Here is a 19,251-nt window from a genome sequence, read left to right on the forward strand (position 1 = left end):
GTGATACTTTGTGCCCTCTAAATCCCTCAGAGTGGCACAATAGCCCAGTGATCTGGATCCCTCCTCTCTGGCCTGATAGCAGGCAGGGTGCCAGATCAGTCCTGATGGTCTTAGACTAACGCTGGCTGCAGCTTAACCTCGTCTCACTGCTCGCTCAATATCTGTCCGGCTGTCTGCTGGGACCAAAAGCCAGAGAACATGTCCGGCGTTTACTACTCCTGACAGTGCAATAAAAACATATAAGTGCAAGTGCTAAATTGAATTTATTAGCAGACATGTTACATTTCTTTATGTTGGAGCGGGAGACTTGAGCAGATAAGGCTCGGATATGAGTCAATGTGTGGCTTAGATAACCAAGATTAAAACTAGGCATGGAAAAATGTCTTAGTAAACTGAAATAAGTACTGAAATCTTTGGAATAAAAAAACGAAACAAAAACTCTTTCTCATCGCCAAAATGAACGAATGAATAAGACCATTGTAGAAATGAATGACTCGTTCTTATTAAGGCAATTGTCTAACATTGCAGATCTGTAAATTTTCAATACAAAATCAGTAGTGCATAAAGGTGTTTTAACCCAACAGTCTCAACATTTTATGAAATGAGCACAAACTCTGAAACGCACATTACGTGTTGTGGACACAAATTGTGTGAACATTATGTGCCTCCACCACAAACTGGATTATGTGACAATATCACAAACTGGACATGCCATTTTCACCTGTTCGTCATGTGAAAAGGTAAGATATTTAGTCTAGGCAAGTAAACAACTTTGGTTAAGGTTCAGCTTAAGGTTAGGGTTGGGTTTAGGCAACTAAAACAGTTAGGTAACTAAAACAGTTTGTTTAAGGTTAGGGAAAGGTTTGGTCATAGTTAAATAAGAAAAACTGGTTGTTGGAGTTGAAGGTAAATATTTACACTCATCTACCATGCTATCTCTATGTGCCTCCGTCATGTAGCCTAATCCTTTTGTGGTGAGAAAACATATATCTTTCACTTTTTGTGCACAGAGCACGTTGCTGCATCTTAAGACATTGTGCTCATTTCACAAAATTTCAGGAGACCAGGCTCTTTTCCTAAATGCATGTGTATGTGTGTGTGTGTGGCCTAAGAGAACATGGGAAAAGGAGTGTCTGTGAAGCTGGGCTGGTGCAGATCATAGAGTATAGATGTCTAGAAGGTAATATGACTCATAAAATGATGTTCATGTCCTTTGACTGTGGCTAATGATCCAGTGAATATAATTAGACACATAATTACAGCTGTTAGTTGTGTTATGTCCAGTTATACTACAGTATTAAATAAGCAATCGTTGCAGTTAGGCAGTAATCTGACTTCATATAGGGATTTCCTCTATGGATTCATTCTTAACTTGGTGTTACTGATGTTATTCACATACCATCATCATTTGATTTCTGTTAAAGCGTAACTGTTGCTTATTGCTGAACTGTATTTCTACATATCCTCATTCCATAAGGGGTTGAACAGCGCTTTCCTCTAGCTAATCTATTTCCCACAGCTTTTAAGCTCACAATAAAGACAGTTTTCAGAGCTCTTATCTGCGTGGAGCAGGTCTCTAAATGTGCGTTTGGTGGTTCAACCAGACAGAAAACAAATATGATATCCAGTCAGGAACAAAACTAGACCTCAGGTTGTGTTCTTTGTTTGGGGAAAGGTCACTGTCAGAGGACGAAGGAGGCATAGCCATTAGCAGGCTCCTGGTATCACAGATGGAGCGAGTGTTTAGCCCAGCAGCCCTTCCATGACTCATCCTAATCTCTTTCCCTTAAAAAATGTTGTTCCAGACTGAAGAAAGCTGGGATCATATTTTACCCATAACGGCTTATTGGATTAAAACCGCTCACTTCAATTTCTGCAGCCAAATTGAACATATTGGCAGCTAGATATATAATTTGTTGATGTGACACTGGTGTCTTATTATGTTGTCAAAAATGGGACAAAAGTTTACAAGAAGTATTTGGTGTGGAATGTGGATACACATAAGCACAATGACCTTGGCAGATTTTCCAGAGAACTGGTGTAAGCATGATCAAATTGGAAAACTCAAAAAAAGGTTTTTATCAAATATAGTAGTCAAGTATGTTTGTATTGACTTTTCTGTCATTATACAACAAGTTCTATTTTTGATATTTGCAAAAAAAAAAAAAAAAAGCTGACCAGTGCAGCGTACTAAAAGCAAATGGTTAGAGAAAAAAAGAATAATACAGAATAGTAATAAAGGAATAAAAAATGATGCACCTGGTTGAGTCAGTGTATGAACAGGAGAATTTGTAGTTGCTGCTTGTCTTTGCCACTTGGTACAAATCAAAACATTTGAAATGAAAAGATAAATTATAATTCAAGTATAACTCTTGCACCTAAGTAAAAAAAAAACAAAAAAAACAAGACAAATAACAAAATAAATATCTATTACAGTATGAGAAGACAGTGGCAACATAAAGCATTACTACTAAACATTCTGGTGTAAAAGGCGATTGTAATGTGGAACACATCACTCCATTTCTCCATTTAGGTTAGAGCTAGCTGACTTTCACCTTTCTCTGACAGGATCTGCTGACACATGGAGGCGGCTTTTTCAGAGCCCTCATCCGATGTGCCAGTTTAGTTTTTCTTCCTGGAGCATGAGGGGCAGATTCTTCTGGAGAAATACAAGCATTTCAGCCCTCTCAGCTGTCAGCCTCTTTCTCCATTCATCAATAATGTTAGCGGCTATGCTGAAGAGTCTCTTATTCTGCAGCCCGGCGCAGGGTACAAAGAGAAATTCAGATGCAGTAGCAGCCAGGAGAGGGGAGCAAGGTTGGTTGATTCTCCGGTACTGGATTATGGTATTGGATTTGAGGAACCGTTTGCTGACTGAAATAGGCTGCCTGCATGACCAAGTGCAGCGGTGGTGGCTGGCCCAGGATCAGATTCTGCTTCGTACTCCTCCAGCATTTCATCAAAAAGACTACCAATGCTGCTCTTTCATGTGCTTCCAGCATCCACGCATGGAGCTTTTTCTACTGGCTTTTTGCAAGGAGACTCAAGCAGAATTAGTAAAGGATGTCATGTAGAGAAGCCAAGGAGGGGGGTGATGTCAGCAACTCAGATCTAACATGGCCATAGTGCAGCAGGGGGTTATCTCTCCAAGCTCCTTCTCTTCCCAGAGTTCAGCTGGAAGAACTGAAATGCTAAACTGAAATGACAAACTCATCTTGCCAGCCACTAATGAGAGCTGATTCCTCCATCAGCAACATTGTGGAGTCATTGTTAAGCACTAATAGACAATGTGCCGGGGCCTCCACCAGGTCTGCACACATCATTTACAATGCAGACACCTTTAACTACATGGGAAGGGTAGAACTGTTGCTCACCATGGTGTGCAACACTCACCAGCCCCTCTCGCCATAACCGTCCAACACTGCGCATTAACTGAACAAGTCTGCTCTCGAATCTGCTGTAAACAAAACAACACCATCTGTTAGTGCGCACCACAGTACTGTATATTAACAGCTTGCTGGCACATCTGTGGACTCTGTGGTACATTACAAAAGCCTCGGTGAGTGTGTGGGCATTCGCTTAAGATCAGAAAGACAGCTGGATAGTTTTAAATTGAAAGTGAAAGCGTAAAGGTGTGAAAGAGCCTCCCATGGTCGTGTATCATGCGCCACACGGCAATCCTATAATCAAACAATTTTTGTGTAGTGCGGGCAGTGAGGCAGCCACATCCCTCACTACTCCTTACTGCTCTCTTGTCACCACCCCTCTCCGACTTTTCTATCAAATAAATGTCAAAAATATGTGCCAGCGCCTCCTGAGATCATTTTCTCTGTGCCGGGGATGAATACCCAGAGGAACCCGGCGTGACAGTTGGCCACAGAGGAAATGCTGGCTTAAGGGTTTGTGGGAGAGTTTTGGACGGCACACAGACAGGCCCCTCTAGACAGTGACAAGTAGACTGAGTGGACGGCCACAAACTCAACCCAGCCATCATCTAGTTCAGTCAGCTCAGCTGCCATGGAAATAACAGTGCAGCACTAGGGACACACACTAGAGCCACATCTTCAGCTACCAGAACATTTAGGAATAAAAAAAAAACCAAGTAAACAGTAAACATATTATCCCCCCACAAATGATGCAGCAACTACCCAAGGCCTTCTGGAAGCAGTGTGTAACTTTTCCGGAATGCATTCGCAGCCAGTTGACGCTCTTATCGCTCGATAACACTATCAGCCCAATAAAAGGAGCTGAGTCAAACAGGGACTCAGGATCACTTGAGCTCTTATTTGAACAAATGCAGAGCAAACAGTTCCCTAAACAAATGAGTGTTATGTGTTCTAAATACTTTGATCATTACAACTATATCTGAATAATGCACATAAGATTTCTGGGAAGTGAAAGCTGTGGTTATATTGAACTCGACAAAGGAAGAAATGGATGAGAGAACAAAGCGCTCTACTACAGGCACACATTTATGGCTACTTTATTTCTTGATTGTGTCTTTGTTCCGTTGCATTGTATAACTTTGCCTGCGTAGAGGTCAGCCATGCTTTTACAACACATATGTCCTGATAAAGGATATTAACTGATGTAGGTTCCCTATGGGCATCTCATTCATGCCGCAGTAGTCAGTCTCTCATAAACAGGCTAATGAGAATGGAGGGGAAGTGCAAGCGGAGTGGTGTGCAGGCTAGCACTTCGTCGAGGTTAACTAAAAGATCTGAGAACCCCCAGAGTCCTTACTGGCCGTGCTTTGAATAATCAAGGCTGATAAGTGGAGGTGGGTATGAGGCTGGCATAGTGCGAACTAATGAGGAACTCTCAATGTATTCATGTGTCCACTGACTGCAAAGCAACCACCCTCCAACCCCCAATCCCTGTATCCTACTTGTCACACACAATCAGTCCTTCCTTTAGTAAACTTGGAATTTAGAATATGATGCAAGAATGCATGCATGAGAGGTATGACCCAATCACAACAAGATGCCCATTTTCCAGTGGTCATACATGGGCTATGATATATAGTATTCACAGCAATATGCAGAATATATTTTAAAAATGAGAATGGAAATCCAGCATTCATCAATAAGGTTTGCATGACAGCAAGCATGCTCTTTATCATTAAACCACTTTACTGTTCTTCAAGCTATTCTAATATACTGTATATTTGTTGCAGTGACAGAATGTCAATTCAAAGTGTAGGATAGCTGAGAGTGTAATTAGAGGTTATTTTTCCTCATAAAAACCATACAGTACCTCTTACAGCATGATTTGAAATGTACAACAGTTAGAATTCACAATAATTTGGATCATCTATATTTTTTTTGTATTCATTTGCATAGATGTCCATCCCAAGTGCACATCTTGCTGGAGGCTGCTTTTATCGCTGTGGATAATTTCAAAGTTGGAAAGTGTGGCGCGTGCATCAGAACCAAATTAAGCATCACTGCTGCATGTGGTGCTTAATTGAAGATTCACCAATGTGTTCTTAAGATAGATAAGAAATTACATAAGAGGAAATTTTAGGAAGTTCTTAAGGAGGCTCTTAAGTGCAATTCCTCAATATTTTCTTAGTAACAGCCTCATTACCTCTGCCAAGGAGGTTATGTTTTCGGTGCCGTTTGTCTGTTAGCAGGATTATGGAAAAACTACTGGCCCGATTTTCATGAAACTTCGTGAAAGGGTGTAGCATGGGCCAAGGAAGAACCCATTAAATTTTGGAGCGGATCCGGATCCGACTCACAAACAAGCAATAATAGCACGAACCTTGGCGGAGGTCTGCGCTCTCCGAGTGCCCTTCTAGTTTCTTACGAATGTCTTTAATTTTCCTACTTGAGAACTTCTCAAAATAGGGCCTGAATTAATTCTGGTTAATAAACTTTAGGCTTACTACCATTGAGGCTAGGAGACAAGGCTAGGAGGCAATCCAAAGTGCTTCCATCTACAAAACAATTGGGGAAAAACCTATTTAGGGCAACTAGAGCAAAGTTTTAAACATTGGTTGCTGTTGGTAACTGTAAAATTTGCTAGCTTATTTTCAATAAATATGAGACAAGGACCTACTTGGCCCTACACCAAATAAAGCTTTACAATAAATGTTAATCTTAATGTTAGGTGTAGGGGAACCTATCAAGACTTTGAACTATAACCTACTTGTCTAAAATGTCTTTAAATATATTATATTAGAGGCTTACCTTTTCACTGTAGGAATTTTAAGACAGGTGAAGGGCTGTCTTAAAGTTAAGAAAAAAATCAAGAACAAATTTGAGAACTTTCATTTCAAGAATACCATTTATTCGTAAGTTTTTTCTTAGGAAGAAACATAAGAAGAAAGTTAAGAAAATATATAAGAACTGTTTTTGAGAATAGCATTTTTCCCTATTTTTTTTCTTAAGACTAAAGTTAAGAAAAAAATGGCACTTGAGAAGATTTTTTTTCTTAAGAGGGTTTTGTGAATCCGGCCCCTGACTTGCATCCATGTAGACAGAATTCATGGCCACAGGCAGAGACTTGGTATGCAACACAGATTCAACGGGAGAATCAGAATCAGGCTCTTGTCAGCAGCAGCATGGGGATTGGATGACATGGACCAAGGAACAAAGGACTTCAGCCAGATTAGAAAACATGAAAACATGAAAACATGGCATCTGCTTTAGCCCGCTGATCCACCAGGATGCCCGTGTGACAGGAATCTGACATGATATGCACAAGGTAAGCATCAGCATGGATGTGAAACAGTACACAAGGCCGAGTGAGTGAGCTCACATTGTCTACACAACACTCATGCACATGCAAACAAATGGAAGATAAACAGCTCTGTGCAAAAATAATGACATGTCCTTTATCCCCCTTCTGAAGCTTATACATATTTACCCTGCCTTCTGTTCATCATTTCAACTTCCAAGGAGAGAGTGCCTGCTGTTTGTAGGGGGGGGGGGGGGACTTGGTGGGTCGATCAACCTTGCAAAATGGTGCAAGTGCACACTAGGGATGACTCAGCAGAGCCGTGGTGCTCCATAAACACACCTTAAGAGTTTCCGGGAATCAAAGGCTGATTCCACAGAGGAGGTGGCAGATACAGTACAAGCTGTGTCACTGAAACACTGGCTACAGCTGCAGCTCTTCTCTCACAACTGCAACATGAAAGGCTGCCAGACATCAAATAAAGTGCTCTTCGCTATGGATTCCACAGGGCCAAGTGTCCTACCACCGCTGACGGGAATACGCACTTCAATCACACAACGAGAGTAGTCTTACATCTCTGAGGGAAAGTATTCTGCCTGACTATTGATATTGCAAATCCTGTTTCAAAACGACTCATTAAGTTTGTTGTCACCCGAACAAAGCACCATTGAAATGGAACTTCTCTTTTGTATCACAGGCAGTCCCTGAGCACATTGTACCAGCGTTACCAATTATAACTCATGCATTTAATAGATGTAAGATAATTGCAACAAAGTAACCTGAGGACTCCAACTCCCACCAATGTCTGAGACCCTACAAGTCAAGGTCATGGACTGATTTTTCTTTAATGAAGACAGATGTCTTGGTGGACAGGAACACACACACATACACACGCACAGAAAGATACAACAAACAATGACCACAGTACATTCCGCTATGTGTGATTCCACTAGCTCTGTGATATTGCTTCTTGCTGGGTTCCTTCGGGACGTGAGAGAGGCTTTCTTTGGGTTTGACTGTTGAAAATAAGCGTAATTATCCTTTAACGACTGAATTTTCATTTCGGAGTGAATTACTCCTTTAAGGATTACAGGGACAGACCTAGTTGTTGCCACAGATCAGTGGATCAGCAGAGAGGCTCCTGCTTATTCTCTGGTCCTCAGAGCGTAGCTGCATTTGACATAATATGGGTGAATATCACATATGCACACACATGCACGTATGTTAGCACATACACTCGCACAAGGACACATATACACAGATTTACACAGACACGCGCACACACACACACACACAATATGCTCATTACTCTCCCCCCAACCTTATTCTGGTGATTTCCCAGAGGGGCTGAAGGAGCTGGGAGCTGTTGACATGTCCTCTTTTTCAGTAGCTGGGTCGTAGCTCTGGTATGATTACCAAAGCTGGCGTGAAGAAGTGTTAAGGGGTTCCAGCCGTCAGCACACTCAGCAATAAAAAGTAGGCAAGAGAAAGAGAAGAGATGCTGCTGTTGCTAATTTACACCAAATAAACACACGGCTTCCTCTAATATAGAACATGCAAACTCAAGTCAAAATGTCTAGAGGGAAGTCCTAGAGCAAACTGGCCAAACAGAATCTTAATTATATTTTAAAGTCCCATCAAAATCATATCCAGTTCATACTGGGTCATTTTAGACTGCACAAATATACTGTATGTTTGAGGATTCCCCCATTAGAGGAAAAATCCACCCTAAATCACTAAAACACTGGTGCCGTTTTTTTTTTTTTTGTAATTCCTGTGGATAATTGGCCAAACGCAGACGACACTGACATCACCCTGAGATATATACACACAGCTACAATGGAATTTGATAGCAGAAATGTTTTAATCTATCTAAAACATCAACAGTAAACATCAGGTTTTGGTGTCAGTCCCTCAGAATCAAATAGGAAGGCCTTCTTTCCAGACTCACCATTTTACACCAACATTCAATGATCATACAGGGAGAATTCCATTATAGAAGAGGAAGAGATACCAATTTCTCCACTGACAGTAGCTTCAAAAGACCAGAATGCAATGCAGCCGCAAGACATGTCTCGCTTTTTCTGGAGTGGGAAAACCCTTGCTCTCTTGCTCTTACTATGCTATCACTATCACTCGCTCCACCTACACATACTGTATAACCCACAGCTGAATGCAACAAGTTCACAGCGTTCTCTGGGGGTTTTGGAAAGTCATTCTGGGAAAAGCAAATTACAACACTTCAACACAAAATAACTCCTGGAGTTTATCATCACAAATTGATGATATATAAGCCGAGGGTGGATTTTAAGTTTAAGGGGTGGTGAAAATAAAGGTTAATATCTAATTTGATGTACATTATTTATCAAAATTCAGTATTCATCATTCATTGTAATTTTAATGTGGCAGGTGGCTAGCCTCAGCACACAACCTCTATTTAAATTTGTATACAGCCTAGTGGGATGGGAGCATTGCGGGGGCTTATTAGCCTTTAGAGGCTCACCCTGAATCCACAGCTTCAGCAACAACCCCCCTTTAGTTTTTGGATGGGGGGTCTAGGAGATTAGCAACCCATCTTCTGTGAGCCTCTTCCAAACTGGCCAAGTCCTACAAGAGGAATCCAAAAGCCACAATCAGACCAATTGTATGACGAGCTAAGGACACAACAGCTCTTGTGCTTTTGATTTGCCTCAGACCGGGCCAGAATGAGGAGCCAGATCCAAAGTCAATTTCTGACAGTCTGCGGGAGCTTAGTGCTAAATCTTGCACAACTGGTATGAATTTGATATGCGTTATGGCATAGCATAACATCTTCATGTCCAACCTATCCCTTGCAACATGTTCTGTTTGCCAGTTGCTTTGATTAAATATTTAGTGCCATAGTTTATGTTGAATGCACCATGCTGATTTGTTTGGAATTTATTGGATTCTAATATTATGGAGGGCTAATTTGTAGATTTCACTGGGAGGTTTAACTTGGTTTGCAAACCTAGAAGGACTAATCTGTATGTTGCTTCAGGTGCATCTTTAATCAGAAACACAAATGCAAAATTCATTATACTCAGTAAGGCTCATTTCAAATATTGGCCTGTCACTGCAGACAGATGTACAAGTCATCATAGTCTATGTCATCCGACCGGAACTGACTGGTTTTCTGTTTGCTGAGCAGACATGGTGTAGACTCTGCAAATTCATTGGGGGTGGTTAAGAACAAGAGAAACATTAATAAGGAAACATTATGTGTTGCATGCCATTCATGTAGTGCCTGTGCTTTGAAAAGCTGAATTTCAATTTCCTCCTGAGACACAACCATCAGTCTGTCTTTCAAGGTGTAGCAGAGAACGATTCGTTCATTTTGAAGTCGCCTTTTAAGTGAGGAACACAGAGGAACGATTCCCCCGGTGCCATATGAATGAAGACTTAAACAATTTGTGAACAATGTCATGTAAAGTGAGCAGCGCCACTTGAGGCAGACGTACAGTCAGTCATTGTTGTAATCAGACACTGAGTCACAGACACAACTACTCTTTTGCTTCTATTTTTTTCTTTTGTGGCATCCAACTACACAGTGAACATCTGAATCACGTTCAGATGAATGAGGTTGAAAAAGTCTCCCAAAAGTCTCAAACTCAGTCACTACTGTACAGTTCCAGTATCACTATACACAATGGGTCTGACCTTGACCTTAGACCAGGGGTCCCAATATTTTTCATGTCAAGGACCCCAAGATAGACACACATTAGACCCCCATGTTGTCCTTTCTTATGACTTTGTCTATACTGAAGGTCAGGAGAGTGAAACTTTGGATCAAAACAGGCATCCTGCCCCATTCTGTCATCTCTCAGTGAAATTGTTCCTCATTTTACTGGGGAACCCCTAGAATGTCCTCAAGGTGCCCCTGGTGCTTCCCTGGATGGACCCCAGTTTGGGAACCATGCACCAGCCGAATCCCCAACAAATGCTGCGTGGAGTATGACAGAGCAAGAGCACTGTATGACAGGTGTATGAATCAGATCAGTGACACACATTGTTGCTGTGCACGCATGCTGCATTTCAGTGCGGATCTGCCTGTCATTGTGTAGTGAGTGTGTGTGTGTGTGTGTGTGTGTGTGTGTGTGTGTGTGTGTGTGTGTGTGTCGTGGTTAAAAGCCAATGTGACAGCCATGAAAATGAAGAACAACAAAAAACCACGGTGAAGAAACACGTGCAATGACACCCATCTGCATTGCACAAGACAATGTTCAGCTCTATTTCCCCATGTAAACACAGCACCGATTGGCCTCGCGAGCCCCGACTAAACACAGACAATGGGGCTTGACACTGCGTGGGTTTTAAAAGTTTCACTTACCAGAATGAGTGGTCGGCTGTGTTTGAGCCCCCCTGCGTTCCAGTCAAAGGGATCCAGAGGGATGTCCCGTTTGGAAATACCCAGAAAATTCGCGCAGCGCCTGTTTGACTCACTATATCCAAAGCCGAGAATCAATTACTATGAACGGACTCTTAGCAGAACCGCATCATTCACAGTCTTCTCTATAGGAGCTATGGTCATTTCAGCTGCTGACCTGAAATGTGTCCCATGTTTCACACCCTCTCTTCCGGAAAACACGGACTATAGGCAGCAGACCGGACTAGCCTACACACTCCCCTTTCTGGTCTCCAGTGAAGCCAGTGAGTGAAGACACCCAGTGGCTGAATGTGTACAGTCTACAGTAGGCTATTGTTGCTACAGTGCAGCACCAGCCCCGCACACAGCAGACGGGCAGGCTACACAGACACTTTCAAATATCCTCACTCGTTTGTCGCACGTCGACAGCACACGAATAGCCAACTTTTATTATTCAGCAAGAATTGAATCCACGGGTCCTAACATCCGTCAGGTTTCTGTAGCATAGCCAATCATTCCATTATTTACTAAACTACTGTACATACTGCAGCAGATATCGCGATAATTGATTTACCCATTATAAGAGATTGTTATCTTGCAGCATTTACGTAGGCCTACATTAAATTGGGTTTCAATGCCGTTCACACTTCGCAGATGCCACGTGTGGATTTTGCTCCACTGCATGCACCTCTATAAAAGATATGGGATTTAATAGACTGTGTATTTATGGAGGAAGAGTAACAGCTATAGCGCCCCTACTGGTCACATTTCCTTCATGAGGACATTTTCATTCATTTCCCCATTTACAAATACTAAATCATTTCTCATAAATTACTAAGTGCATGAACATTACCAGAACTGTCATTTATTTTCAAATACAGAGGGTGACAAACTCTAATTTACCACACATTTCACTGCATTAACATGGTGTAATAACCCAATTTCATCATATCATCAAAATCAATAAAAGTAGATACACTTAAGCTTTATTAACCCAGGGAAGGTTTGCTGAGGACTCTTTTTCAGCAGCACCCTGCCTCACATTCATAGTTACACACATTCACACTTCAGAGCTGGCCAGTAAAATAATTGTCTCCTACAGATGGCTACTGGGCTGCTCCAGTGGAGCGGAGATTGCTTTTAGACAGAAATGAAATTGCCATCACATTTCATGCAATATACATTGAAGTATGATTTTATATCCACTTCCTTGTGGAGAGGAGTTACGTTCCCTCCCCATAGGCATACATTATAAGATATTTCCTCCACCTGCCCCCCAGCTACAGCTACCAGTCATAAAATGTCATGTTCTAACATGTGGCTAAAGGATTCTTACTTGGGAGAGTATAGGGTTCACAGTAGTTCACAATAGTTCACAATGCACATTCTTCACGTGATGTGATTTTTATTGCTGATCGATAAGTCAAATTGCATTCAGGAATAATGCTGAATTTGATATATGTCATTTCCAAACCATCGGACAGTTTGATAAATGAGCATTCACTGCAGTGTCCTGTAGCCAAGGACAAGAGAGAAGAGTCCCCACTCTGTGAGATGGAAAAGTTGTGATGGTTTGGAAGTGTCATTTGAAAGTAAAAGTTCAGACAAACATTGTATGAGTCCACAGTTTTATTCATTGTCAGTCGAACAGCTCCAGGCCTGGTATGACAACACAGACTGGAGTCTCAAAGCTCCAGTCATTAGTCGCTGTTTACACGGACTGCCATAAGAGTACAGTAAGTGGTATCCCCCCTCAAAGGCCCCTCAATTCGTTGTTCCTTCAAAATGTCATTTAGCTTAATCATTACAAATGTCTTTGATAAATAGATAGTATAGCCTACACACATGCTGTAATTAGGCCTAACCGACTGGCAGCAAATTTGCTGTAAAACTCATCCGGGCATGAAAAGAAGGATTAGACTTGCTTTTCCTCATACAAATATGATTTTGAGCAATCTATCATGCACCCATGTCTATATTTCAGCCTGTTCTCAAACAATGAGGCTGTCATTAACCGAGTCCATTTAAACCCTACATACCAGACCTTTTATGAGCATTGCTACTGCAGTGACTGCAGTCATTGAGAGGAAACAAATGATAACATACCTCCTATAAACTGACCTACAGTACACCACATAATTGATGATGGTGACATGTTATGGCTACAATATGCATGTCCTATTCAAAGTAGAGAGTAATGAGAATGGATCAAGTGTCAGTGGAACGCACATCAACAAAGTGGCACATGCTGACACATGCTCTATCTGATCGAGTAGCGGCTGTGTGTCAACATGATTCACTCTCTTATTGAAATGAACTGAATGCATCACATAATGAGAAGGAGGCACTATCAAATCCCCCTCTGTCAATATGAGAACCTAGATCCATGAATGTATTGCAACCTGTTCTCAAACAACTAGCCTGTCATTAACCTTTACATTAAACATTGTAGAGGCTACTAGAACTTTTATCAGCAGTACAATGCAGTGACTGGACACTGGACTGCAAGCAAACGCTAACTTTCTGCAGAAGGTGCATCTCTGTTTCTCCCAGGATATTCTTTATCTTAACCTTCCTGTTGTGTTAATTTCATGTTAATTAATTCTTAGTTCCCGGTCCAAAATAACCGCCCCATTATAGCTGATTATAAATCCATAATAATACATATATTATCACCTAATATTGTGTTAGATCTTTTTATCAACGTACATTCTTGTGAACATTACAAGTTTTGAACTTCTATTTGCTATTTATGGCCTGTAGGCCTCATTGACCTGAGCTCATACAACTCATTTTTGAGCAAGAAAAACATAATATATGGATTATTTTGACTATAACAAATACTCAGATGAAAAATATTGTGCTATTTATCACAGACTACTTTGTGTCAAATTTTAACCAGGACATTTGTTTTGAAACCATTTCGAATTTTTATATAGCAGCACAAAATAACATCTGTTGTGTTCCCGGTCAAAACTGACCGGTATGATTTTATTAGTAAAGAAAGGACATAGGCCCAAAACTACACATGAAAACTTTACTGCACCTTCACTGTCAGTTTCCTGGCCTCCTCACCAGTGTCATGATCAAAGATAAGATCAAGAGCCTCACATACAGTATATTGTTTGGTCATTGTGCTGCCACAGAATGAATTGTGAGCAAGGCCTCAAAAAAGCTTTATATACCAGAGCTGTGAGAAAAGTTCTATATTATTGAAACAATGTTGCGATTGTTTGTGAGAATGCCAACAGGTGTGGGCCCCGTGGGGGGAAGATTCTATTGGGGAAAGGTTCCCGTGGGGGTTGCCATGGAAGCCAAGAAGGGGAGTGAGGTGAGGTGTGTGTGTGTGTGTGTGTGTGTGTGTGTGCTCAAACACACATGCATGTGTGGGTCTGGGAGAGGAAGTGTGTCCATCTGATGAATGGGCATGTGCCTGAACTCAGTTTTATACACTAATTGTAGTCTCCCATTCATTTCTAATGACTGGTAATTTTTGACCAGGAACACCACAGATGTACAAAAGTGAATTAAAACACCCAAAATTTAATGAAAATTATCAAAATTTATTTTGTTCAGATGCCCTGTGTGGACAAATTCATGGAACCTTATGACAATCAGATTAAATGAAGTATTATTCGACCGGAACACAACAGGAGGGTTAAATAGCATTGAGAGTGAACAGTAATGTGGGTTTAAAGGGTGCTGTAAGTTTTGAGGGTACAACTTCCCCCTTTGCAGCTGCAGCCATAAGGGAAGTTCACAGTGAGTTCACTTAGTTTCTTGGTAACAGCCTCACAGCACAACACACAACGACTGACACCATGGGATAAGGGGCAAAAATGTCCTCCCTCATAGCGCATTCACCCTCCCTGCACACACAAACATGCATGCTCCCTCACTTACTCAAAAACACACACACACACACACACATAAACAGACAAAACACACAGTTTAGTGGATTTTCCGGTCTCTTCTGTGTCTCAAGGCAGTTTTGTAGATGTGTGTCCTTGAGTGCTGGCACCCTTGTCCTCACAGAGCCCCTGCACAGCGGGCAGCCTCTGTTTGTTCTCATATGAGTCATCATGGAAATCAGCCACAACACTGCCTTGTATGTGCCTGGTTCATTGCTAGACTGCAAGTCAGCCTGCCTCAAGTCAAGCATGGTGCTGTGGCCAGATCCTTACCAGAGAGCAGATGCCGCTGGTTGATTCCAAATTTAAGTCTGGAAAGTTGAGTTGTAAGGGATTCTCTGAGGAGACGTACAAAGTTTTTTCCTTTATTATTTTCTATTTTTATATAAATATATCTAAGACAGCAGGACCACATTCAGTTACAAACTAATGTACACAATAATCCAAAAACCAATTCAAGATAAGCAATAGACAATGGAGAATGTATAGAATGTATCAACAGAGAAAATGCAGTACAGCGATACAATCCTACAATGAAGACTAAGTTAAAGTGCTAAGAACATTTCCAATAAATTCAGCCTCTATTGCCATCATGTTTTGCTTTAAGCTCAGTCTCTGTAAGGTTCACTTCTTTCTGCAGACTATTCCTGAAGAAATCACAAAGGCTTCCCTCTGCGTCTGTCTGAGTTTTAGAGATTACATTAATGGATCTTGGGACCTCAAACTTAGACGAACACATTGTCTTCGTTGTTTTGTTGTTAGTGAGTTTCTGTTATCCAAGTCAGTTCTATCTCCTCTTGTCATCTTGCTTTGTTTTTGTTTGTCTTCTAAAGTGAAGTGTTTCAATAAGCCTCCTGGGGTTTGTTATCTCATCCTGCACAAATTTGTATGTTTTTGCCTTTCTTTCTGTATTTTATCATTGTGTTTCATCACTGTGTGTTATCACTCCATATTTGTCTTTTATCACTGAGAAAAATACTCACTGCCACAGGCTGTTTTCATGCTGATATGTGATGACAGCATCACAAACACAGGCAGAGGATCCACTTTGATTCTGTAGGAAATGGAACCGGCTCTATTCAAACACCTACACCTAGATATCCGAGAAGTTGAGCGACCTTTAGGTTAATTCATTAATGAGCCAAGGTTTCTAAGCTGCTACCCTGGGCCTGTGTGTTTATGTGTTTCAGTGGGACAGTGGCCCTGCTGACTCTCCCTATCCCGCAGCTCTCTGGGGCTATGGGTGGAAATACACGCCCCCCCTCACACTGATACTAATGAGATCCACTTCCCGTCCCTCCGGAGCCCTGGGATTCCACCTGCGCTCTGGGAACTTCCCCTGGAGAGGCTGTGTGTCATATCTGTATGTGAGATCTGATGAAGCATGACATAGCACTTCTGGTTGTGCGCAAATTGCTAGGCAGGTCTAAGTGCACATGAGTGTGTGACACATCACATTTAAAAATCCACAGGGTGCATGCAAGTCTGTCAGTGATGGAAGCCTTCTGTTTCATGGAGAACTCACAGACAAAACCAAAACCTTTTTTCTGTTTCTGTCTAGTTGAAGTGTGATTGAAAAGCCGAGTTTCCTCCACTCCAGAAGACAGCAATGGCAGAGGCTCTTTGGACTGGTTCTTCATAACAGATCATATTTGGCATGTGTCCCTCTGAATCCACCTCTGCTCATTTTAGCTGTACGGTGTCTAATCTGATCCTGGACCAGTGAACCAGCTCACCTCAGTTGACCCTTCTACTTGAGGAGGAAGGCAAGTAAACACATTTGATGATCTGCCATAACTAGCCATCTTACAGCGTTACAGGTACAGCCAATGTGGTGTAGCATCGCCCCCTGGTGGTGAAAATGGTTCTGTGCATCCACAGTGTTTTGCTGCATAACCCATCTGTACCAATACCTCTAAGCTTGTTCTGCTGTTGCATTCATTGTAAGTCACTCTGGAAAAGAGCATCAGCTAAATGCCTAAAATGTAAAGTGTACTTATTCTGGTCCTAATCAGATACAAGAGCTTGGTTAACTACTTTGATGTAGACATGTGTTCTGATTGGACCTTTTTAAATTCAGTCAGTTTGTGGATGTTGTTGGTCTGTGTGACTCTGTCTGCCAACCAAGCAGTCATACCAGTAAAGGTCAGCGAGAGTATGATTCTGCGAAATGACCTTTCTGTAAACAGAAGTCTGGCTTGCTGGGTTAATCTGAATTATGGTTAAATTCTACAATCAGTGTCATGAACCATTAGAGTAGCACACACATCTTTGAATGGCACAGGAAAAAAAGAACACAACCTCTGAATAAATAACAAGATAAATAATCTTTATTTCCACGTCTTTGTCATTTATAAAATTATGTGTCCACAATTAATATTAACAAGGCAATACAGAGAATCCTTTTAATTTCTCAGAGGTGAGATTCAGGCTCTAGAGACAATTTGTTTGTCTCTATAGACAAAGAAGGAGGGAAGAGGTGGTCAAATGTCAGTGATACCAACCCGATCCCTCCCTTAGTGATAATATGGGTGGTTATTGTTTTTCTTTTTTTACATGGCAGAGGAGTTTGAGTACCATGCTAGAGGGCTGGTGCACCCTCCCAAATGTGGGACCCAAAAGGACTGTCACGGGTCTCTAGAGCCTGCACCCACACCAAGCCCTTCAATGTACACTCATAAAACTTCATAACCCAGGATTCATCACTGCTTATCGCTCAGTGTAAACCAGACACAATTCATTCACAAATTCTTAAACATTCTCACACCGGATTACTATCACTGAAATGATCAGTATCATCGTCATTACTCTAATTAGCGTAAGCATGATTCTTGTCTATCTTAAACATGATACATCATATTCTTTCCCTACAGTAAAAGACACAAAAACCCCAGCAACTGTAAAAACCAAACGGGAACAATGAATAAACAACCGTTCTATTCTACAAAAAAAAAAAAAAAATGAGATCCTTAGATACCATGTGCTCAAAGAAAAATAAAAAATGGTTTCTCGCAAGTCCGTTTGTTGATGGTAAGTAGGTTTCATTGATGTAAGTTATCAAAAAATTAAATATCATATACTGTATAGGTTATTAATTACAGTAACAAGGTTCCATGCGATCATGTTCTCATCTTCTGTACAGAGTTTGAGGATTCAGTAGTAAATAACAAGGCTATACAGACCTATAGTGCCTGGTGGCCAGAGAGCCAGCATGTTATAGGGCCATGGGGACCTGGGACTGGGGCAGCAGCTTCAAGGGGCTCCTGGAGCCCTAAACCACTGGTGGTCTGGACAGAGGGGCCGCATTCCCATGGTGGTATACTTCCAAATTAAAGTGGCGAAAAAACAAATGAAGGAACTGAAGAAATCACTGAACATAAATGCCGTTTTCCGTAAGCGTTCTCCAAATCAAGCCATGTTATATGTGAGGCAAGATCCAGCTTCTAGTGTAAAATTAAAAGGAAAACTCCACCCTCTGATACTGTTACACTGTCTTATATCATGAATCTGTGACATTCAATGGATTCCAGGAGTTGTTTTGTTTTAGGAGTTGATGAAGCGTTTTTTCTCTTTCCCTCAATCTGCCTCATCTACTTCAGTTAGTGATTTCCTACATTTCCCAGAATGCCTTTTGACAAATCCCAGAGAAGATGCCTGAATTTACTGCTTCTAGCTGTGGGTTGTACATGTAGGTGAAGAGAGCGATACTGATAGGGGAGGGGAGACTTTCCAGTTGAGAAAAAGCAAGTCACGCCCCTTATGCAAAAACCTTTTTTACAGTCTATGTGCAAAACGCAATATATCTTGTGGTTGCATTGCATTCTGGTCTATTGAGGCTACTATCAGTGGAGAAACTGGCGTCTTTGCCTCTTCTATAATGGATTTTTTTTGTATGATTGTTGAACGTTGGTGCAAAATGGTGAGTCTAGAAAGAAGCCCTTGCTCTTTGATTCTGAGGGACTGACACCAGAGACATTTACTGCTGATGTTTTAGATAGCAAACTCCATCAAACTCCATTGTAGCTGCACTGGAAATATCTCAGCGTGACGTCACATCATCTAAGTTTGTCCAGTTAACCACCAGAGTAAGAAATGCAAAGTACATCGACTGTTTTATAAACAGTGTTTAAGGGTGGATTTTTCCTTTAAAATCAATACCATGCTCTAAGTCACGCTGTGGAATTTGATCTTGTATGTTGAAATCAGATCTGAAAGCAATGCAAGAGCAGACCAAGAACAGTGGCAGAGGGCTGCTGACCACTGCATCAGCCT

At 41.4% G+C, this 19,251-nt stretch overlaps 2 protein-coding genes across 2 annotated transcripts in view; both read right to left on the bottom strand.

The window, feature by feature from the left end:
• camkk1a (calcium/calmodulin-dependent protein kinase kinase 1, alpha a) overlaps positions 1 to 11,271 on the bottom strand; it is a 57,107-nt gene extending 45,836 nt beyond the window's left edge. The window contains exon 1 of the mRNA XM_071521608.1: positions 11,033 to 11,271. The gene's annotated coding sequence lies outside the window, so the exon portion shown is untranslated. The remainder of the gene's footprint in view (positions 1 to 11,032) is intronic.
• Positions 11,272 to 17,296: 6,025 nt separating this feature from the next.
• Positions 17,297 to 19,251, bottom strand: part of atp2a3 (ATPase sarcoplasmic/endoplasmic reticulum Ca2+ transporting 3) — a 46,420-nt gene continuing 44,465 nt past the window's right edge. Inside the window, exon 21 of the mRNA XM_071521620.1 lies at positions 17,297 to 18,113. Within this exon, the coding sequence (XP_071377721.1) occupies positions 18,052 to 18,113 (62 nt within the window). The 3' untranslated portion in view covers positions 17,297 to 18,051. The remainder of the gene's footprint in view (positions 18,114 to 19,251) is intronic.

The sequence above is a fragment of the Centroberyx affinis genome, unplaced genomic scaffold, assembly GCF_046629955.1.
Source record: "Centroberyx affinis isolate AG114_WGS23_722 - 3 ecotype Tasmania unplaced genomic scaffold, CSIRO-AGI_Caff_v1 ptg000900l_1, whole genome shotgun sequence".
Classification (NCBI taxonomy): domain Eukaryota; kingdom Metazoa; phylum Chordata; class Actinopteri; order Beryciformes; family Berycidae; genus Centroberyx; species Centroberyx affinis.